Source organism: Macaca mulatta, chromosome 9 (assembly GCF_049350105.2).
Source record: "Macaca mulatta isolate MMU2019108-1 chromosome 9, T2T-MMU8v2.0, whole genome shotgun sequence".
Classification (NCBI taxonomy): Eukaryota; Metazoa; Chordata; class Mammalia; order Primates; family Cercopithecidae; genus Macaca; species Macaca mulatta.
Window position 1 is genome coordinate 78,864,477 of NC_133414.1, and position 22,887 is coordinate 78,887,363.

At 51.4% G+C, this 22,887-nt stretch overlaps 1 protein-coding gene across 2 annotated transcripts in view; it reads right to left on the reverse strand.

Annotated features, from left to right (window-relative positions):
* Positions 1-6,674: 6,674 nt before the first annotated feature.
* Positions 6,675-22,887, reverse strand: part of ADAMTS14 (ADAM metallopeptidase with thrombospondin type 1 motif 14) — a 91,003-nt gene continuing 74,790 nt past the window's right edge. For both annotated transcript variants that reach the window (XM_001107840.5, XM_015147451.3), the window contains exons 16-22: positions 19,068-19,231; positions 17,428-17,596; positions 16,849-16,981; positions 15,080-15,287; positions 11,030-11,159; positions 10,835-10,945; positions 6,675-8,760 (exon numbers count right to left, since the gene is read on the reverse strand). In XM_001107840.5, the coding sequence (XP_001107840.2) occupies positions 8,267-8,760; positions 10,835-10,945; positions 11,030-11,159; positions 15,080-15,287; positions 16,849-16,981; positions 17,428-17,596; positions 19,068-19,231 (1,409 nt within the window). In that variant the 3' untranslated portion in view covers positions 6,675-8,266. The remainder of the gene's footprint in view (positions 8,761-10,834; positions 10,946-11,029; positions 11,160-15,079; positions 15,288-16,848; positions 16,982-17,427; positions 17,597-19,067; positions 19,232-22,887) is intronic.

Here is a 22,887-nt window from a genome sequence, read left to right on the forward strand (position 1 = left end):
CCAGGACTTTGGGAGGCTGAGGTGGGCGGATCACCTGAGGTCAGCAGTTCAAAACAAACCTGACCAACATGGCGAAACACCATCTCTACTAAAAATACAAAAAGTATCCAGGCATGGTAGTGGATGCTTGTAATCCCAGCTACTCAGGAGGCTGAGGCAGGAGAATCACTTGAACCTGAGTGACAGAGGTTGCAGCGAGCCAAGATCATGCCAGTGCACTCCAGCTTGGGCAACAGAGCAAGACTCCGTCTCAGAACTCAAAACAAAACAAAACTGTATTCTACTGCCTTACCCATCCTAGCCAAAAGCTGTGGTTACATTTCTGAAATCATAAGATCTAGAGAAGACTCTCTGGGAAGTCCAAATGTCTTCCATGACATTTCTGCAAATTCCCTGGAAAATTGGGGTGGGAGGAGGCATTGAGGATTTACAAGGTCATGGTCCCCTGTGGCTCTGAGCTGCTATTTTACTGGCTTAGATCATGAAGTAAGTGGACTTAGTTCCATGGATTGTGGCTACATTCTATTCTTGGCAACACTACCCTACCTTACATTCACTCAGATGGATTCCGTACCTCTGGGTTTTCCCAAATACTCCATTCACACAAAACTTTTCTGTGCAGCAGGCTTCAATCAAGATTAGTGGATGGATAGGGATTTGCTGTTAAGTAAACAGCTTCACGTTCAACATTAAGCCACCTTGTTTTTAAAGGCCCTCGCCCCTCTTCTACCGGGGTTGTCTCCCCAGTGGCAGTGCATGTAAGAATGTTGTGGCCATGTTCAGGACAGTCTCTAGGCCCTGCTCCCCAGGGTGCTCCCTGTCCTCTTGGGTATCCGAGTGATTTCTCATTGGGTTCAGGATGCCATGGCCACTTCCTAGTCACTCCTAAGTTTTCTGTGTCTCCAGGCCCTGGAGATTCTCTTCTCCCTTTCCCTTGATTCTCTCCCTGAAGTATGGAGACAGATTTTCCCTTTCATCTTTTCTCTGAAGGCTCTAGGTCCTACTTGGGAGTCCATCTCCTTAGCCATGGAGGTAGCCCTTGTTCTTGGCTGTCCAGGAATGTGAAACCTAGCACTGTCCAACCAGAACCCCCCATCCCTTCGCACAGTGAAGCAACCTCATTGTCTAGGGTGATTCCTAAGGTTTGTTGTCTCACAGCCAAGGAAATCAAGGACACGGACATACAAAGAATGAGGTTAAGAGTGGAAGTTTTAATAGGTGAAAGGAAGAGAAGAGCTCTCTGCTGCAGACAGGGGTCCCAGAGAAATGGGTTGCTTGTTCCATGGTGAAATGCAGGGGGGTTTATAGATGAGGTTGAGGAGGTGGTGTCTGATTTACACAGAGTGGGAAAGATTGGTTGGACCATGTGTGCCTTTGCATAGGGCACGAAAAACTGGTTAGGGCTAGGTGTGCCACTTGCATAAGGTGATAATTTCTGGCCACCCTCACCCTAATCTTTTATTACACAGGACTCTGCCTGGCCTGTGCCATGTTGCCCATTCCTTTACTGTACACATGATAACAAAAAAAAGGGAAATTGGAGCCTCCATGTTGGACATGCCTGGCTCCCAGGTAGTCCTTTTCTATTGGCACAGCTGCCAGCATTCCCCTGTACAAGCTTCCAGTTTGCTTATCTATGCTTGCAGCTCGATTTTTCAGGCTGCTCTTTGTTAGAAAAAAAAATTTATTGGGCTGTTTTTTATTAAAAGGGAAGCTCTGCCGAGGATTCTTTTGCCCTCACTATCAGCCTAAATAATTTCTTTCTACCTCCTGTATTAACAGGACTGGTCAGGGGTAGGATAAGCATGTAACCCAAGCTGGGCCAATCACATTCTGTCCTTGGAAATGTTTTTTGTGGGGGAAGGAAGGTTGGAGTTTCAGAGGATTCCATCATTGTTCCATGGGGACAAAGTCCTGGATATAGTCGCACTCAAGGCTCCTGATTCTTCTCCACCCTTCCCCATATGTGAAGCAATGAAATTCCTTCTCCATCCAATAGTTGATTTTTATGTGTATTTTTCTACATAAAATTTACCATCGTAAATACACAGTTCAGTGGCATTAAGTACATTCACATCACTGTGCCACCATCACTCCCATCTGTCCACAGAACTCTTCATCTTGCAAAGCTAACACTATGCCCATTAAACAATAACTCCCCATTCTCTCCTCTTCCAGTCCCTGGCAACACCATTTTACGCTCTGCCTCTATGGAATTGACTGCTCTAGGTAGCTCGCTTAAGTAGAATCATACAGTATTTGTCCTTCTGTGACTGGCTGATTTCATTTAGTATAATGTCCTCACTATTCAGCCATCTTGCAGTATATGTTAGAATTTCCCTCCTATGAGCCTGTAAAATCAAAAGTGAGTTAGTTACTTCCAAGACACAATGGAAGTACAGGCAGTGGGTAAATGCTTCCATTCCAAATGGGAGAAATTAGTCTAAACAAAGAGGCACAGGCCCCCATGCAAGTCTGAAACCCAGAAGGGCAGTCATTAAATCTTAGAACTCCAAAATAATCTCCTTTGACTCCATGTCTCACATTTAGGCTACACTGAGACAAGAAGTGGGCTTCTAAGTCATTGGGCAGATCCACCCCTGTGGCTCTGCCAGGTACAGCCCACTTGGCTGTTTTCACAGGCTGGCATTGAGTGCCTGCAGCTTTTCCAGGCACGTGGCACAAGCCATCAGTGAATCTACCATTCTGGGGTCTGGAGGACGGTGCCCTCTTCTCACAGCTCCACTAGGCAGTGCCCCAGTAAGGACTCTGTGTGGGGACTCCAATACCACATTTCCCCTCTGCACTGCCCTAGTACAGGTTATCCATGAGGGCTCTGCCCCTGCAGCAGACTTCTGCCTGGACATCCAGGCGTTTCCATACATCCTCTTAAATCTAGGCAGAGACTCCCAAGCCTCAACTCTTGCCCTCTGTGCACCTGCTGGGCCAATACCACATGAAAGCCACCAAGGCTTCTTATGGCTTGCACCCACTGGAGCAGCAGCCTGAGATGCATTTGGGGACCTTAGTCATGGCTGGAGCTGGAGTGACTGGGACTCAGGGTGCCATGTCCTGAGGCTACACAAGGCAGTGGGGCCCTTGGCCTAGCCCATGAAACCATTTTACCTCCTAAGCCTCTAGGCCTATGATGGGAGGGGCTGCCATGAAGGCCTCTGAAACTCCCTCCACACATCTTCCCCATTGTCTTGGCTATTAACACTTGGCTCCTCTACTTATGCAAATTTCTGCAGCTGGCTTGAATTTTTCCCAAGAAAGTGGGTCTTTCTACCACACGGTCAGGTTACAAATTTTTCAAACTGCTATGCTCTGCTTTCCTTTCAAATGTGAGTTCCAATTTCAGACCATATATTGGTGAATGCATATGAGTATATGCTGTTAGAAGTAGCCAGGACACCTCTGGAACGCTGCTACTTAGAAATTTCTTCCACCAGATATCCTAAATCATCTGTGTCAAGTTCAAAGTTCCACAGACTTCTAGAGCAGGAGCACAATACTCCCCGTCTCTTTGCTAAAGCCTAGCAAGAGTGACCTTTACTACAGTTCCCAATAAATTTCTCATCTCCATCTGAGACCTCCTCAGCCTGAAATTCACTGTCCATATCACTATCAGCATTTTGGTCACAACATTCAACAAGTGTCTAGGAAGTTCCAAACATTCCCACATCTTCCAGTCTTCTTCTGATCCCTTCAAACTGTTCCAGCCTCTTCCTGTTACCCAGTTCCAAAGTTGCTTCCACATTTTCAGTTATCTTTATAGCAATGCCTCATTTCTCTGGTACCAGTTTTCTGTATTAGTCCATTCTCACTTTGCTATAAAGAACTAACTGAGACTGGGTAATTCATAAAGAAAAGAGGTTTAATTGGCTCACGGTTCCACAGGCTGTACAGGAAGTTTATGGAACTGGGGGATTTGGTTAAATAAATGGTCATCTAGCCATACTGTGGGGTACTGTGCAGTCATTAAAAAAGATGTGGCTGGGCATGGTGGCTCATGCCTGTAATCCCAGAACTTTGGGAGGCTGAGGTGGGCGGATCACCTGAGGTTGGGAGTTCAAGACCAGCCTAACCAACATGGAGAAACGCCATCTTTACTAAAAATACAAAATTAGCCAGGAGTGGTGGCACATGCCTGTAATCCCAGCTACTCGGGGAGGCTGAGGCAGGAGAATCGCTTGAACCTGGGAGGTGGAGGTTGCAGTGAGCCGAGATCCAGCCTGGGCAACAAGAGGGAAACTCCATCTCAAAAAAAAAAAAAACAAAAACAAAAACGTAGTTCAACGTAGTTCACTGTGGAAAGGTGTTCGTATTATATTGTTGTAGGGGTGGTAGAAGCGGGAGCTTATCCACCAGATCCCAGATGATGTGTATGCATATAGTATTAATAATATCCACCCAGTGTGTGTGTGTGTGTGTGTGTGTGTGTGTGTGTGTATAGACACGCACAATCTTGCACATGCACACATCTGGAATGGATAGCCAAATTATTAACAGTGGTTATTGCTAGGTAGAATTATAGATTTTTTTTCTCAGGTTGTAAAATTTTTCAATAATGAGCATATATTTCTTGCATAAGTTTTTAAAGGAGAAGATTTGTGGTGTAGGCCCCAGAGATTTCTAATCCATGGCAGCTGGGTCCCTGGGACTGCCCCAGCTACATTTCCACCGCTTCTTGCTCTTTCCCTCCTCCCCCACACCCCTACCTTCCCCCAAGCCTTCAGTCTCCTGAAGCCAGGTAGGGAGCAGGGGCTCTTTGGAAGAGCCCACAGAGTTCCAGGTCAGATGGTCCAGGCTCTGTGCCTTCCTCTCTTCCCCTGCCTGCTGTATCATTTCAGGTGGAAGGCCTGGAGGTTCACCAGGAGGGTAAATCAAGAGAGGGCCCAGAGGCCAGTCTATTTTCCAGGAACATGACGAGGCTCCAATTGCGCCTCTTCTCCTCTGGAGGAATGGGAAGGTAAGTCTCCTGCTCTCCCTGAATCCTGGCCATCCCCCGATCCCTTCCCCTCCAGGAGCTTTCATGCCTTACTAGCCCAAATGAAGTCATAGGCTGGAACCTCAAGGAGGCCATCTGGACACAGAGGACAGCCATGGTGAGGACTTCCCAAGCTCTTTGGACAAGAGGGTAAGGAGGACTCTGTGCAGCACTGTCCCTACTGACCCCAAGGGCAAGGAGATGCTGGAACTTCAGGGGGCTTCCTCCAAAATGACAGGTGTGCTGGCCCCTGGCTATGGCTTGAGGAAGCTTGGCAGACCAGGGCAAGGGCTCTGGAAGCCAGTGGGGGCTGATAGGCTAGACTCTGGGTACCTGGCTGTCACTGCGGCAGGGCTCTGCCAAGCGTGGGGCAGGTGTGGATACAGCCTTGAAGTCAGAGCGGCCTGGAGAATCCCCTCCAGGGAAGAGACAGGCAGTCTGGCACCCTGGCACCTGCACCCACCAGACTCCAAGCAGGACACAGTTTAGGGCAGGAAGGGGTAAAACCATTCCCATATGGCCTTTCCCAGTGGGCTCCTATGAGAAGTGAGGGATGTTTCAGAGGCTGTGATGGAAGAGGGCCCTTGGTGCTGTTCCTCTATCTTCACCCGTGAATCCTTTCATTTTCTCAGTTTCCACCAAAACAAGCAAAAATCCTGACCCATAAAAAGCCCTTAATTTGGGGAGTGGACATTTCCAGATGTTTGGGGAGATGGCAACACAAATTTAATTGAACCTTAGACATATTAGACAACCTGCATCCTAAAAAGCCCCCAGCCAAAGATGGATGGAGAGGCTGCCCTCTCTGTGTTCCCACCCCTACAGGGGTAGGAGTCTCCAAACCATTTTCTCCTCGGCCTTAAGGGGAGGAGTAGGCTCCATATAATGACAGGAGGCCCTTTTGCTGGCTTCACCTTTTCTCAGTGCCCAGCGGTGTAGATTCTTTTACTCCATGACACAAATTCTGCCACTGCTTAGAAGGCAAAAGTGGTTGTAGTCATTTTGCTTTCAATGATGATCTCTTTGTTCTGTGGTTGTTAGGAATCCTTTAGAGAGCCCCTCTTGTTGCTCTTTTTTGTTTTTGAGACAGGGTCACACTCTGTCACCCAGGCTGGAGTGCCATGGCACAATCACAGCTCAGTGTAGCCTCAAACTCCCGGGCTCAAGGGATCTTCTCACTTCAGCCTCCTAAATAGCTGAGACCACAGGCGTGCAACACCACGCCTGACTAATGTTCTTTTTATTTTTCATTGAGACAGGGTCTTGCTATAGTGCTCAGGCTGGTCTGGAACTCCTGCCTCCAAAAGTGCTGGGATTACAGGCATGAGCCACTCTGCCCCACTGGCCTCTAGTTGCATTTAAACAGCTTGAGAATTTCACAAATTTGAATCACAAAAGATTTTTTTTCTCCTGAAGCACTAACCTGAAATGAAGTGTTGTCCTGCAACTTGGGCCTCAGGGAAGCAGGAGATTCAGTAGCCAAGAAACCAGTGGCAACCCTTTGTCCCACCTGGCAGTGCCACAGCAGGGCATGGGTGGAAAGGTGGAGGGACAGGAGACAGCCGCAGTGAGCTGTGCCCCCACACCCAGTTCTCTTGCTACAGCCCAGCCCTCAGCCTTTGAGCTCTGGCTTCATTATCCCCTTCCCATAAATCAGAAAGAGAAAAAGAAACACACACACAACTTTTTGGGGTCCAAGGACGATGTTAATAAATATATAAAATTTTAAAGATCTGGATTTCCAAGGCACAAGAGTTTAACACAGGCCAGGTTGGTTCTTACAGGAATGACTCCGTGTGTGCCCCAGCATCCCAGGGAGGGGAGGGCAGCAGGGGGAGGGCAGGGAGCCCCCCAGGACCTCCACTCTCCAAACGGGTTACAGGCCAGGGACCCACTGCTCGTGTTCCCCCAGCCTGGTTCAGAACAGCCCCCTTGCCTTGGGGAAGGAAGAAGTGAGAAGCACCTCTATCACCCGGCAGGAATTTAGGAGACATCCTCCAAGACCCTGGTGGTGTCCAGGGACCCCCTGCCACTTCCTGAGAGCCAGAGGATCTAAGGCTGTTACCTGTCCCTCAGAGGTAGCATGGCCAGCAGCTGAGCCCAGCTGAGGCCCTTACAGCACCGTGGGTCAGTGTGTCTTCCCCACCCCAGCACTGCGCCGGGGCTGGCACCCTGCCCTGGGGCACTTGCCCTGGGTGGCCCTTGTCATCTCCAGGGCCAGGCTATGAGTAGACTCTGGTCCTCAGTCCTGGGATCCGACCACCCCTGGGAGAACCACACACTCTGGCCCAGCTTGAGCCAGGTAGGAGACGAAGATGCCTGACTCCAGCAGTAGTGATCTTTGGAGAAGGGCAATGATTGAAGGGACAGCCTGAGAAATCGTGTCCCCTCTGTGTCCCACAGAGTCCCCTTCCAGGCTGAGAGTGATCATTGAAGTCGCCATCCTGGTTGAGCCAGGGGGTGAGCACCCGTTTGGAAACCCCTGGATGCTGAGGACTTGGGGTCCAGGGTGTCCTGAGCACCCTTCTCTGGTGGGCTGGGGGTGAGATTGAGGGCCAGTCTGTAATCTGGAGTCACCAGAAGTAACACAAGTGACATCTGCAGGGCCAGAGGATGGCCATGAGCACCATCTTCCAGCCAGCAAAGACGAACTGGCCTCTGCTGCCTGGCCTCGGCTGGAGGAACTGCACGGAGCTCTCGGCTGCCAGGGCTGGGCCTGCAATCACATCACTTTGTGTCCCACCGGCCCCGGCCCTGCAGCTGGGAAGCCTCATGCCACATTCCCAGGCCCCCTTCTTCTGGGCCTGGCTGTGAACAGCCCCCCACCTCCCCTGGCCCTGCTTTGCCTTTCTGGGGAGAGGGGCCAAATAGGCAGGGCCTCCACAGGGGTCCTCACAGTTCCGGGAAGGCAGGCAGCCCTGACAGCTTCCAGCTACAGACCAGCCGGGATTCAGACCTGCCCGGGCCCAGGGTCTGTGAGGAGGGGGCAATAGTTGACCCTGGTCCCGGCAGGGGAGACCAACAGGGGCCCTGAGAGGGTCAGTCCCGCCGGGGGCAGCTTGCTGAGGTATCTCTGATTAGGGCTTTCCCTGATCTTTGTCTTCCTCCCGCCCCGCTTTGTGGGGTAAAGAGCATCATAGCCCCCAACGAGAAGAAGGCGAATGATTTAAAATGAAGTCTGTGCTTGCGCCTGCCCTGCGGTGTGTGTCCTCTGAGCTGGGGGTCGCGGGGCAGTACACAGAGTGTTAATGTGCCGGTGGGATGGCAGGGCACAGCTCATGTCACGGGGGAGGCAGCAGGGAGGCTGGTGCCTGGATGCCTCAGGTCTTCTCCAGGCTGCCCTTTATCCTCGGGGACTGGCATAGGTGTCTGAGTCCAGCCCCAAGGCAGCCCCCCGGGGGTGGTAGGGGAGATGCTCCAGGATGCTCCAGAGATCAGTGTCTCAGGGGCAAAGGGGTGCTTGGTCCCTGGGGATCTTGTATCCAGAGCTCCTGGGAGCTGTGTGGCTCCACCATGTTGATGGTCCTCTGATCCCGTTGGCTTTCCAGGAGGCTCCACAGCATCTGGAGGGGCCTGGGGTCCTGGTAACAGGCTTCCAGGAGTGGAGGAGGGGGGCAGTGAGGTTGGGCCAGGGTCTGGGCTAGGGTTGGGGCCCGAGGCCTTCTTGATGCAGGACACACAGCAGAGCCGGTGGTACCCGGGAATGGAGCAGTAGCGATCGAGCACTTCCATCTGGCAGAAGACGGACCTGTCTCCTGTGCAGGGCTCCGCTGCACACACAGCACAAGGATGGAAGCAACGTGGGGATGCCTGTCAGTCAGGTGGCCTCGCCTCCCACTCACCCACTGACTGCCTGCCCTCCACCCCCCGCCCCTGCTGGACCCACTGTAAAGCTTTTTCCCAGGGTGAGCTATGGAGCCGCCTGACAGGACAGTGAGCTCTGACTACGTGGAAGAGGAACTAAAATCCTCTAGAGCGGCAGATCTCCAAGTGATGTCCCCACACGCAGCATCAGCGTCACCCGGAAGCTTGCTGGCAATGCACATCCTCCGGCACCACCCAGTCCTACTGCATCAGAAACTCAGGCTGGGGCTCAGCGCTGTGCTTTCACAAGCCCTCCAGGGGACTCCACGTGTGGGCGCATCTGAGAACCCTGGCCCTCCACCATTCGCCCTCAGCCTTGCTGCACACTGGAATGCTTGGGGATGCCGTCTCCTTCACCCACACACTGGACAATCTAGGGTGTGGCCTACCACCAGGTGGTTCTAACTTGCAGCTGCTCTGGATAGAAGTGGGAACCCTAGCCCCTCCCAAACAACCCAAGATGCCTGACCCACTCCAGCCAGGGTCAGGCTAGAGCCCAGGCAACTCATGCTTGGGACAGGCAGACTGACCATCCTGCCACAGTCAGCACACATCCGGACATTAAGACTGCTACTGCTTAATTTGGAATCAAGCAGATTTCAGTTCAAATCCAGGCTCTACCACTTAAAAGTGTGGGGCCTTTGGCAAGTCACTTAAACCCTCCAAGCCTCAGTTTCTTCACCTATAAAATGGGGCTGATGCTGACCCTTACCAATGAATAATCACATTGCAGATAACATCTTTAAAGTACCTGGCAAAGGTAAGTGCTCACTACACTAGTTGGCTTTGCCCAAAATATCACACCTTTCTGTGATAACTCCATGTAGGTTTCTCCAGACAGAATGTGAAGGCAGGAGCTTTTTTTTTCTACTACTTTTTGCCAGAGAGAGAGAGAGAGAGAGAAAGAGGGAGGTGGGAAGAGTGGGAGGAACAGAGGGAAAGAGAGAGACACAGGTGGAGGGGCAGGCTTAGGGGAACAAGAGAAAGAGCAGAGAAAAATGGAAAGCCAGTGGCCTCTAGATGGCGCCAGATCTCCGGCACCAGAATCAGGGCCTCGTCCTTTAACTTTGGGAAGGAAAAGGGCAGGAAACCCAGGGACTCCCCCATTGGGAACCTCAGCCTAGGAGCAGAGAAGTAGAAGACGGGAGGTAGAAGGTCCTTTGAGGACATCTAGTCAGAACCTTATTTTACAGATGAGGTCACTAAGCTCAGAGAGGTTAAGAAATTTGCAGCCAACTGGTCCTCTAACTGGGAGTTAGGGTCTTTGATCTTTCTGCTACTCATCTTGCCAGACCCTGGTCCTCAGGAGGGTGAGGAAAGAAAAGAGAGATGGAACCTAGGAAAGGGGTGAAGAATCTACAGGCTGGCACGTAGCAGATGCTCAGTAAATATTTATCCGTGGGTGGATGAATGGAAAGATAGGAGGATGAACTGAATCATGGGGCTGAGAGAAATTGCTAGGCCTATTGTTACTGGAAGCTGATAGCCAGACAGGAGTGCATGCGTTCTCTCATCCAATTCTCTCACCAATCCTATAAAGGCAGCTCAGATCTATAATTGCTTGTTTGAAAATCTTGAAACCAGATATAGTTCAGAATTCAGAACTTTGGGGATCAGAAAATTAATATTCTGTGTTTATATTATAGAACATCCTCAGTGGAGCCTGAGATATCACCTTGTAACTAAATATGGTGACATTTCTATAGCAAAAGAATAAATGATCTCATCAGTTCAGGTCAGATTTTGCTGCCAGGTAGGTTTGCACCAAACTTAGAAATAAACATTTTGGAATTGCAGGTAAGGGGTCATGGACCAGCAGAGCCTCCTCCCCACTTCACAGCTGAGGAATCTGAGGCCCAGGGAGGTGAAGGTCACACACACAGTTACAAGCTGGGTTTGTTCCACTGCGTGGCCCATGCTGCAACACGAGGGCCACTGAAAGGTCTGGGGAGCCGGGTAGGGTCCATAGGCTGTACTTACTTGATGATATCTTGTTAATGGGATGTAGGGGTCCAGATTGTGGCACCCACTGCCCCTCTGGCGTCCCACGTTCCCAGACATCAGCCCTCACCGTGGAGTTCTGGCGATTTCCTATGAGCAGGGAGAAGCAATTCTAGTATTTGGGACTTTGGTCCCAAGGGACTGGACCTGGCCTCCCCATCCCCTCTGGCTCACCTCCACAGGCGGGCAGGCTGCAGACCTGGACGGTGTCTGGCCTATCCCCCTCACACTGCCCGAGGCTGTTGGCATTGGTCCTGCACACCACCTGTCGCTGCTGGATGCCCTCTCCGCAGGTGGCAGAGCACTGCCATGGGTGGGTCAGTGCCAGGCACAGCGGCCGGGGTCAGGGCAGGTGGAGAGAAGAAAGACGAGCCAGTGAGCTCAGAGCCCAGCCAATGCCCGGGGACAGAAAGGGTATGAAACAGAGCATCGAGTCTTCACTTGACCAGAGGGACATGCAAGGACTGCTTCTAAGTAACCTCGTTGGGACATCACACCCATTGTCAAATATTCCTGATACCAATGGTGAAGAGCCATTGCCCTGAGCCTATAACCCCATGGGCCTTTCCACAATCTAAATGGTTAACCTCTGGCTCAGGAGGGAACCTCTGGGACCCCATTCCCTACTACCACCTGCATGCACTGTGTCTGGTCTGTGCCTGGGTTCTTAAATATTTTGTGTATCACTTTAGCAAACTCCCCTGTTGCAGTCCACTACATGGTGTGACCTGGGGCAGGTGGATTGACGTGATGATATCCTATTAACAGGATGTAGGGGCCTGGGTTGTGGCATCTGCTACCCCCTCGCCTAGCTCAGTGTCTAACTCTGTAAACTGAGAGAGCTGGGCGACAGGGTCTCCATGGACCCTTCTCTGACTAGCTCTGATAGTCAATAATCTTGTGACTTGATTTACCAAACATGGGCCTGCAGAAGTATGTTCAAAAGTGTCTTCTTCCCTGAGGGGGAAGGGTGCAGGTACAAGGAGCAGGAGGCAGCAGAGGACCACCGTTTGCAGGGGGTGGCCACACACATCGTCCGCTGGACCTGACCCACTCTTACTCTGACAAACAGGGCCTGTGGAGGTCCTCAGTGGAGGGGCAGGGACTCCAGGAAAGCAGCGCTGCCCATTGTGACTGGGTTACTCTTTAGGTGCTGACCATAGCCTTACCTAGCTGGAAGGAGAGGAACTTGCAGGACCCCACTTCCCACACTGGAGCATGTGACCACTGAGACACAAGGGTCATGGGGCCACACAAACACGGCTCATCCTCCCAGGATGAATCATTACAAACAGCAGTTAACAGCTCCTGACTGCTCAGTCAGTCTCATAAGGGGCTGTGAAAGTTGATTACATGAATAGGGTCATACTTGTCACACCCAACTAAATCAGAGTTGAAGGGCCAGGGGAAAAAGCACTCAGGGCACCTAGCACCTGCTCCAAGAATTAAATTTTCCACAAGGCCAGCTGCTGAAACAGGCTGATGTAATTCCAAGACCAGTTTTACCTAGCAACTGCCGAAACAACCTACTGTGACTCCAAGGCTGGTTTTACATAGCACCATCACTCACCAGCCAGAGTTTGCCAGCTCCCAAAAGCCTGTCTAGTGCCAAGGAGTTTGTGTTCAACACAATACATATTATGTCTCCTTCTAATAAAACCCCCAACCTTTCCTCTGTTCTTTGGACATACTGAAGACCATCCAGTGTCTGTGTATGCTTTGAATTGCAATTCTTACTTAATCAAAGTTACATTTAGAGATTCATCTCTATATTTTGCTTATTGCAACAGGGCCAGTATCTTCCACTATCTGCCATCTCTCTGTTACTTTTATCTGTGGAGTCCTTTGAAGACCAGCAATCTTTCTATTTGATATCAAAACAAATGAAGCTATATATGATGGAGATGGATATAAAATGCATGCGTTGTGTGCGGATTTTTGGTTCTTTACAAATACTCAAAATGCAATATTTCAAGCATACAGAAAAGTATGGAGTTATTCACAAAACCCTATCCAGATGCCACTACCAGCTTTAATAAATGAGCATCCCGGAATTTTTACAAATTGCGTTGTGCCCCTCTAAACATTAAGGAAATGACATCCATTGGAAGTGCTTTTTTATTTCATACTGAAGTGCTTTTTCTCACCTAAATGTATCCTCTATTAATAGAAGTTTATCTATTTTGGTAAGTACAGTTCAGGCCTGTTCATTTTTCTTGTTGTATAGTACTGTATTGTATGAACAGACCATGATTTTGGTCTAATCTTCTATAGATAAACATTTGGGATATGTCCTAATGTTTTGCTATTACAATAAACATCATTGTGATCAAATGAGGATTTTAAATTGGGGTAATATCTATATAACAAAAAGTTTGCCATCTTAACTAATTTTTTCTTTTTTTGAGATGAAGTTTTGCTGGAGTGCAATGGAGTGATCTTGGCTCACTGCAACCTCTGTCTCCCTGCCTCAGTCTCCTGAGTAGCTGAGATTACAGGCATACGCCACCATGCCCGGCTAATTTTTGCATTTTTAGTAGAGATGGGGTTTTACTATGTTGGCCAGGCTGGTCTTGAACTCCTGACCCCAGGCAATCTGCCCGCCTTGGCCTCCCAAAGTGGTGGGATTACAGGGTGAGCCACCACGCCCAGCCCATCTTAACTATTTTTAAGTGTACGGTTCAGTGGCATTAAGCACATTCACATTGTTGTACAATCATTACCACCATCTGTTTCCAGAACATTTTCTTCTTTCCCAACTGAAACTCCATGCCTATTAAACACTAACTCCTCATTCTCCCTCCCCCAGCCCCTGGAAATCACCAGCAAAGTGCCCTCATATAGTGTTTGTCCTTACATATCTGGATGTCTGGCTTATTTCTTTACTTCTCTTTTCTTTCTTTCTTTCTTTCTTTTTTGAGACAAGGTCTTGCTCTGTCACTCAGGCTGGAGTGCAGTGGCATGGTCATAGCTCGCTGGAGCCTTGACCTCCTGGGCTCCAGCAATCCTCCTACCTTACCCTCCAGAGCAGCTGAGGTTACAGCACACACCACCATGCCCAGCTAACTTTTTACATTTTTTGTAGAGGCGAGGTTTTGCTATGTTACCCAGGCTGGTCTCGAATTCCTGGGCTCAAGCGATCCACCCACATCAACCTCCCAAAGATCTGCCCACCTCAGCCTCCCGAAGTGTTGGGATTCCAGGCACGAGCCACTGCATCCAGCTTGGCTTGTTTTACTTGGCATGATGTTCTCAATGTTCACATCAAATGAGTATTTAAAAGAAAACCCAAGACAATTTCCTCGAGGCAATTTCTCCTAGGTAACGTCCAAGGTCTAAGCCACAGAGCACTCAGATAACTAAGCAGGCTTACTGCTGTCTCCCTTTTGCTACCCTGACCTCCTGACAACCTTCTACAGCACTGCCAGAGTGGTCTTTACAACCTGAAATCAGAGCTTGTAATGCCTGCGTTAAAAGGCTTCCCTGGTTTCCCATTGCTCTTAGAAAAAATGCAAAGTCCTTGCAAAGCCTGTAGCCACGGACCCCCACCTGCCTCCACCTGCCTCCCCAGCATTATCTTGCAGCCCCTATCCCTCCCAGTCAGCTCCAGCCCCACTGTCCTGTCGGTTTCTGGAACACTGTAAGATGGTTCCTGCCTTGGTCTCTTCCTGTGGCTTGTCCCTCTGGTCTCAGCTTGAGCAACACCTCCTCAGAGAAGCCCTCTGACCACCGTTCATCCTCCACCACATTGCCCCGCTACTCCCCACCCAGCTCCGACTGCAGTCTGTCAGTGCTTGGCTGTGGGTTGACTGATGGTCTAATACGTTTCCCTCACAGGACTGTGGGCTGCACGAGGGCAAGAATCAGCTCTGTCTGGTTGATGCTGGGTTCCCACATTCTTAGTACAAGGTCTGGCACCTTGTGCTAGTGCTCAGCAAATATTTCTGGAATGCAAGAGTGTATTTCGATCTGCTCATCTGGAACACAGGGACATGAACCCATGCCTCCCGGCACTGTGTGAAGCTTACTGGCGATAATGAATGAACAGAAAGCTAGCACAGAGCCATGGCCTGGGGTCTATGGGAGCTATTCTACTTTAAGAAAAACAAGATTTGATGTAGGGGGAGCAATTCAGGCAGAAACTCTCTTGCCTGCAGGGAGCACCAAAAAATCCCTCAGACCCACCTCCTCCTCAAGCCCCTCCCACCTCCTGAGGACAATCACCTGGGACCAGGCTCCCAGCCGCCACTGGGCTGGGCAGGGCACTCGGAGACAGGGCCGTCGGGCCTCAGGCCGGTCCCCGGCGCAGGCTTTGGCTGGCATGACCTTGTGGGTTCCATTGGAGAGGGGCAGCAGGCACTGTATCCCCCTTGTCTGCACCCCCAGCTTCCCACAGCTCCGGCTGCAGGCACCCCACTCCTCCATCACCCACCTGGAAACAGGGTGAAAGGAGAGGAGGTGAGACCACGGGGACACTTCATCCCAGAGGACACTTCCCATCCCCAGACAGCTGCAGGCAGAAGCCAGAGAGTGGGTTTGGGTTTCAGAATGTTTGAGTCCTAGGACAACTGTCCACCTGGCTCTGCAGCTACCTGGGTATGTGACCTCAGGGAGGGCACTCTTCTCTCCTGCTGTGTCTCGTCTGAAAAACAGGCATGATGCGTATTTAAATCCTAGCACCCTTCGTGTCCTTGGGCAAGCTCTTAGCCCTCTAAGCCTCAGTTATCCCATTTTCACATCATGATTACTTCAAAGCCACATACATATTTGAGTACCTACTGGTGCAGGCACTGTCCTGGGTGCTGAGAAGCATCAGAGCACAAAACAGATCAAAGCCACACTTTCAAGGTAGATCCCCCAATCTCCATGGGGCTCCTGGGACAAGAACACTGTTACTGTCACCGTCATCACCCACAGCTTCCGCACAGAGTAGCTATGCTGGTGGCCTGCAAGTGTCTTTTAGCCACTGAGCAACTTCCAACAGCATCTTAAGCGCATACCCACTGGGTGCATTAGAGGAAACAAAACTGCTCTAGTGGGGATGGAAGGAGGGAGAGCCTCAACTCCTACTCCTCCTTGGGTTCCCAAGGCATCTTTTAGTCGCTTGCAGGCAGGTTTGCTAAGTCATGCTCTTCCTTAAAACCCCAAAGGGGTAGGGGTTGGGGGACACCAGCCAGGACCTCAGGCAGAGCTAACCCTGCATGCTCTGTGATTACAGGCATTAGTGGGAAAATCAGTCTGAATAACAATACAAAGGAATGAGTGAAAGAGAAGCACAGGGGGCTGGTTATGAAGCTGTCGGGCAGAGGAGGGGCTGGGTATCATGGTCTGGCCTGGGCACAGACAAGGAGGCCACAGCAACCTCTAGCTAGTTCCCACCCTTGCCCCAATCACATGCCCGGCCTTGGGATTCCCCCAGCCCAGGGGAGCAGAAGCTGACGAGACCCAGGCAGCACCCTACCCCTGCCAGGGAGGACTCCTGGGGAAGCAGGAGGATGGGCAAGGCCCTCTGCAGTTGCTACCCGCCAGCCACCCTCGGCCTCAGTCTGCCTGGGATGTACTAGGAGAGCCCAGTGGAGGCTGAGGAGGTCTTGAGGCTGGCTCTGCAACAGGTTCAGAGGCCTGGCCATGAGCCCTCCACCAGGCACAGCTCTCTCCTCTCCCCAAAGGCTCTCCCCCAAATAATCCCAAGGTCATCCTTGTGCTCAGAAGAGCATGTAGCCTCAAGCCAGGGAATCCCAATTAGGGGCTGGACCATGGCTGAGGGCTGGCGGGCTGAGCCGTGTCCCTAGACACCTGATAATCGGGCAGAGAAGAGGTAGAGATCAGCATCCTGGCCTGGGCCTGGAGCCCAGAAGCACTGAAACCCGTGTTGCCTGTATGGTCGTGTCTCCATAACCCAGTGCTGAGGGGAGCAGGCTCAGCAGCCCCACTGCCTGGGGCCCAGGCTAGGCATAGAACCAGACTCCTTGTCCCTCCCCGGGAGCACTCACGCAGGCTGGGAGCACAGGTGCTGATTGCAGCGCCGGCGGATGGGCTTGGGCCTCTTCTTGTGGTCACATAGGTGCCGCTGCACCATGTGGTGGTCTCGTCTGCGCCGGCAGCCATATTTGGTGAACTGGATCCCTATGGGGTGGGCAGGCTGCCGTGGGCCTAGTCTGGCCAGGCCCCCCATTGCCCTGCTGGGGCCTCAGGGGCAGTACCCATGGAGAGCCTTGTGGGCCAATCCCACCTCCCTCTGCCTATGCCCCGCCTGCCCATGTCACTTTCTGAGGGACACCTTCCTGATCAGCTCCATCTCGCTGGTGAAAAGATGGCTTTGGACAGCTGTCTGTCCTCACAGTGGGTGAGCTCTTTCAGGGCAGAGGCTCTGCCTGGATATGGCTCTAGCACCCCCAGCCTCATCCCAAAGGCCCTGCCCAAAACGGGGTCCCACACACTGGAGATCTTCAAGGAGAAACTGAGTCATAGGCAAGGACACATCAAATAGAGACAACATTAGCCCCCACCCCTGCCTCTCAAGGGATCCTGGGCTGCCCCAACAATGCACTGGTGGGTCAGGGAATCGGTACCTCCTCCACAGGCCTTGCTGCAGGGGGCCCAGCTCTTGAGCGCCCACTCATAGGTATCCGTCTCCTCCAGGAGCACATTGTTGCTCCCAATGAGGGGCAGCAGGTCCTCGTGGATGATGTACTTGTAGGCCAAGCTGCTGCGGGGGCCACCCTCAGTTGGGGGGAGCACCTGAGGAGAGATGGGGAGCTGGCACAGGACCAGAGAAGGAAGCAAGGGTGGCATGCACTGGGAGGGGAGGGGCCAAAGAGAAGGCCTTAGGGTCGGAGAACCTGTGAAAGCTGGAATGAGGTAGTGCCCAGCATGGCTGGGGTGCGGTAGGAGGTTGGACTCAGATCAGCTGCCATGGGACAAACTCAGGCTGGACACTTGCCGTGTGCCAGGCCCAAGGGCAGCCGGTGCACCTAGGAATGCTCTTCTTTTCATAGACCTAAGTTCGGACGGGAGGGCAGGGCTGTCTGTCTGTCTGTTCTGCTCACTGCAGCATCCACACTGCCTGGCTCTAGAAGGCAGTTAATAAGAATGGTCTGGATACTGACCCTCATCAAATATATGACTTGCAAGTATTTTCCCCCATTCTGAAGGTGGTCTTTTCCTTTCCTTGATAATGTCTTTTGATGCACTAAAGTTTTCAATCTTGATGAAGTCCAATTTATCTATTTTTTCTTTTGCTGTATATGCTTTTAGTGCCTGTCATATCTAAGAATCCAGAGTCATAAAGATTTGCCCCTCTGTTCTTTTCTAAGAGTTGTATGGTTTAAGCTCTTATATCTATTTTGAGTTAATATTTGTATATGGTGTGAGGAAGGGGTCGAACTTCATTCTTTTGCATGTAGATATCCAGGTGTCCTGGCACCATATTTTGAAGACACTATTCGTTCCCCATCGAATGGCCTTGGTACACTTGTTGAAAATCACCTGGCCATAAGTGTATGAGTGGTCAACAAATATAAGGTGAGTCAAAAATATGTGCTGGATTGAACTGATAATACTGACACCAATAGGCCACAGAGCCTGTCCTCCAGGAGCCCCCCAGCTGGTGAGGGTGACACCAGGAACAAAATCCATCCAAGGTATCCCTACCACCAGCCAGTGCTGAGGGCACCATGGACAGAGCTCCTCCTGGTCTCATCTGCTGGGTTAATCCCTGCTCCACAAGCCCTGGCCCATGCTCTAGGAAGGGGGTTATGGGCAGCAATGGGCCCCAGTCAGCTCCTTGTTCCCTTTTTAGGAAGCTGGAGCCCCTGGATCAGCTGCCTTAAAGCCCAAGGAAGCTGCTCCTGGACTCCCTTGCCAGCCATGCTATGATGCACACAGATGTGGGATTATGCCAGGATGACCCAGCCCTGCCCAGCCTCCCTCCAGGCTCCATGTCCAAGACTGCCTTAAAGAGGACAGGCTCCCTGCATGTAGCATCTGGGGTCTGACAGTGAGAAGATAACTCTCTTTATCTCTCCTCACTTGCCATCCTGCAGCCTTTAAAGTACAAATGAGGAGCTGACCCCAGGATGGAAGGTGCCTTGCCCTCACCCAGGCTCCTAAAGACACCAAAATGGTGCCATGCTGGCTTGGCAGCAGATGTAGTGATCTAAGGGGACAAGGGGGTTGGGCAGGGGCTGCCACCACACAGAGTGGGACTCACCAGGATGGCAATGGCTTCAGGCAGGGGCCCACTGGTCTTGAGGCTTTCCTTGGCATCCTCCACTGCAGCCTCCCACTCCAGGCCCATGGCGGTGAAGGTCCGGCTTGTGGCTTCCTTGCCTTTGGGGTTGAGGATGAAGCTGCCGGTGACCTGGTTCTTCACCACTGGCCGGTGAGGAGAGAGAGTCACACAGATTTCTGTCCCTCTCCACAGGGGGCGGGCCCCAAATATGATATTCAAGGCCTTCCCAGTGAGCCGTCTGGGCTCCTGTCCACCTGCCTTTCCTCCCCACCCAAGCCCTCCTGAGTCAGACAGGTCAACACACTCCCCGTCACACATACACACACACACACCTGCCACCATCTCTGGGTGCGCGCGCACGCGCGCACACACACACACACACACATACACACTCTCGTTGCTGCCTCTGGATCCTAGTGCACACCATTCCTCCCGCTCTTACTGCCTTCCTTTCTTCCTGCCTAACTAATCTCTACCCATAGTTGAGGCTCAGCATAATCCCCTCTCCTCCAGGGAGTCTTCTTTGGTTTCCCAATCCTCAGGGATTCTGCCCTCCCTAGAATTTCTATAGCAGAGCATAGAGGTTGAGAGTACAGATTCTGGAGTCAGACTGATGGTGAGGAAACTACTCAGCCCCACTGTGTTGCCTCAGTTTCACCATCTGGAGAATGGGAATGATAACTGTACCCAGTTCACAGGGCTGCTGCTGCCCCAGGAGGATAATAGAAATCCCCGCCCCCCACTACTGAGGCTCTCAGGACAATGAGAAGAGTTCAGAAACATAGCCAGCTTGGCAAGTAGTGACGTACAGTGGGCACTATCGCTAGACCACCAGAAAAGTGCTGGCCTTTGGCACTGCTGTGATTGCAGATGCCATGCCTCTTCCAGCAGCCTGTTGGCTCATCTCCATCTTGGTGTCCTCGGCCCAGCACGGGCCCTAGCACAGAGGCAGAGATTTTAAAAATCCATAAATTTCTACCCCTTAATGTCCCAGTCAGTGAGTAACTCACAACTTACTACCAAAAGACCCCAGGAGGCAGGTGGGTGGGAGACATGTAGATGCCGACAACTGGCCAAGGTCCCTGAGTGGTACCTTTGGTCACCCTGAACTTCCTAGGGCCCAGCAGCCTGAAACCCAAGCCCCCTAGCCAAGTAGGGAGGGCAAAGTCTCCAGAGCCCTGGGGTGTCCAGGAGGAAGGGCCCACAGAGCTCCTACCTGGGACAGATGTAAATGGTCGTAACTGTCATATAAGAGCTAAGGATCCGAGAACACTAACCATGTGTCAGTCACTCTGCCAACTGCTTCAGTTCAATCCTTAAATACATCCTAAGGGCTGGGCTATTGTTAATACAGATGGGGAATTGGAGGCTCCTAGACACACAGTGTCCTGGACACACAGTGGGCTACAGTTGGAGCTGGGCCAGAACCCAGGTGCCCAGAGACACAGCAGCAATGTGGGGGTGGGAGGGGTTGGGGAAGAGGGGTAGAAAAAGAAGAGCCTTGCTCCTTCCTGGGAGGCTGCTGGAGAGATGCCCCTCGCCTCCTGCCCACCCCAGGCCTCTCCCTCAGGCTCCCTGACCGCTCTCGGCCCCCAGCAGCTTCAGACTGTCTAGGCTAAGGCTGGGCAGCTCCTCAGGCCAGGTGCAGACTCCAGTCCTCCTATTGCCCTTGACTACTCCTGCACCTCACTGTAGCAGAGCCCCGACTATGCACCCCTCATTCCAGACAGTGGGGGGTGGACCACCATAAACTCTCCACTGTCCAGACCCAGTCCTGAATCCAGGCTCCACCACCGACCTGCTCTGTATCTAACCTCTGTCAGAGCCTCAGTTTCCTTTAACTGCAAAACGGGATAACAATATTCATAGATGGCCATGAGGCTTACTAAACATAATGCATGAAAAGTGGCAACTCATGGCCCAGCGCATGGGAGACACAAACAGCATGAGTTCTCCTTCTCTTCTCTACCCTTCCTTTCAGAGAGTCCATGTCCCCAATTCCAGGAGAGTCTAATGACAATGGACAGAGCCTCTCCCTTCATTGCCAGAGCTGCCACCTGTCCTGGGCCTCTACATATCCTGTTGGGTACACGCACCCCTACACAGGCATGCACACACATGCACACACTCACACTCACATACACATATTCACACGTTTTCACTGAAGGCCACTGTGTGCCTCACACCTGTATAACACACAACCTGTGCCAACTTCAGAGTTCAGCTCCTGGGTCGCCCCTGCTTCGCTCTCCCCACCAGGCTCCCCGGAAAACTCTAACCCTTCAGGGAACTCACCCAACAAACAGGCAAGCAAGCCTGCACTCGGCCTGCCCCCGGTGCTAGCAGCCTGTGCCATGACCTCCACAGAAGACTAGTTCTTCGAGGGGATCGAAGAACTAGGTTTCTGGAGACAGCAGAAGGTGGAAGGGGCTGCTAATGTTCTGCAATCATCCCCAGGCGATGCAGTGTCAGTGAGCTTCACCTCTTTTTGGAATAGATGTCCCTTCTCTCCTTGCCCCTTCCCTCCCCCGGCCCCTAACTCCAGCACATTCCCCACAGCCAGGCAGGCATAGCAGGCAGGACTTGTCTGAACCAATGTCCTCTAACCTGGGCTCGCTGTGGTAGAGTGGCATGGCTGGCAAGGGAACAGGGCTGGGAGGCAGGAGACCTGGGCCCAGACTGGCTCTGCCCACATCCCTCAAGGATGAATCAGGGCATACAGAGGCCCCCAATCCACTTTGGTTCTCAGTTTCCCCTTGTGCCTATGGCCTGTTGGGACGATGCCTTTCAGGTGCCTTCCAGAATGTAAGTTTAGGAACCCGCTGCAGCTGTGTTAAGGGGAGGTGCCAATGCAGATGCATTCTCCAGGAAATGCAAGTTATCTAGGAAACTTTGAAGATATTTACAAATTGCTGTTTTGACGATAACCTAAAAATATGAATGGCAGCATTCGTGTGTGATGTGAGCCTGCCAAGAGATATGTGTTTTGTTTTTCCATTTATGATGAAATTGGTGCCAAGCAGTGTGACTTGGCAGACGTAATAGGTAAGAGGGGCCTCTGTGACATTTCAAGGGGACATTGTGGCCTGTATGTCCTCTGCAAAGGGGTCTGAACACAGACGCCACTGCCCAGTGTGGGAGAAGCAGCCTGCTGCCCACTTGCCACTGGGACCCTGCTCTGAACCAGGCTCACGGGATTTGAACCGAAATATAATTCACATGCCATACAACTCACTCGAATAAGGTGTGCAATTCAGTGAAATTTTTTTTGAGACGCTCCAGCCCCCCAAGTAGCTTAGGACTACAGGCATGCACCACTATGTCTAGCTGATTTTTGTATTTTTTTGTAGAGACTGGATTTTGCCATGTTCCCCAGACTGATCTCAAACTTCTGAGCTCAAGCGATCCGCCCACCTTGGCCTCCCAAAGTTGTTGGGATTACAGGCGTGAGCAACTGCACCCAACGTGATTTTTAAGTAGATTCAGCCATCGTCACTGTCTAATTCCAGAACATTTTCATCACCCCAAAAAGAAACCTGATACCCATTAGCCATCATGCCTCTTTCCTTCCCCAGCCCCTGGCCGCCACTAATCTATTCTCTCTCTCTCTCTATGGATTTGCCTTTCTGGACATGTCTATTTTTTGACAGCCAATTTAGTTTCAGCAAAAAATGAAACCAAACATCTATCACATTATATTAATGGCCTTAATTTAAATTTATTAATTTATTGCGGGGTTCTCATTTTTAATCCAGCCTGGCTTCATAGTTGGATAACTGTTACAAGCATAAGGATGTCA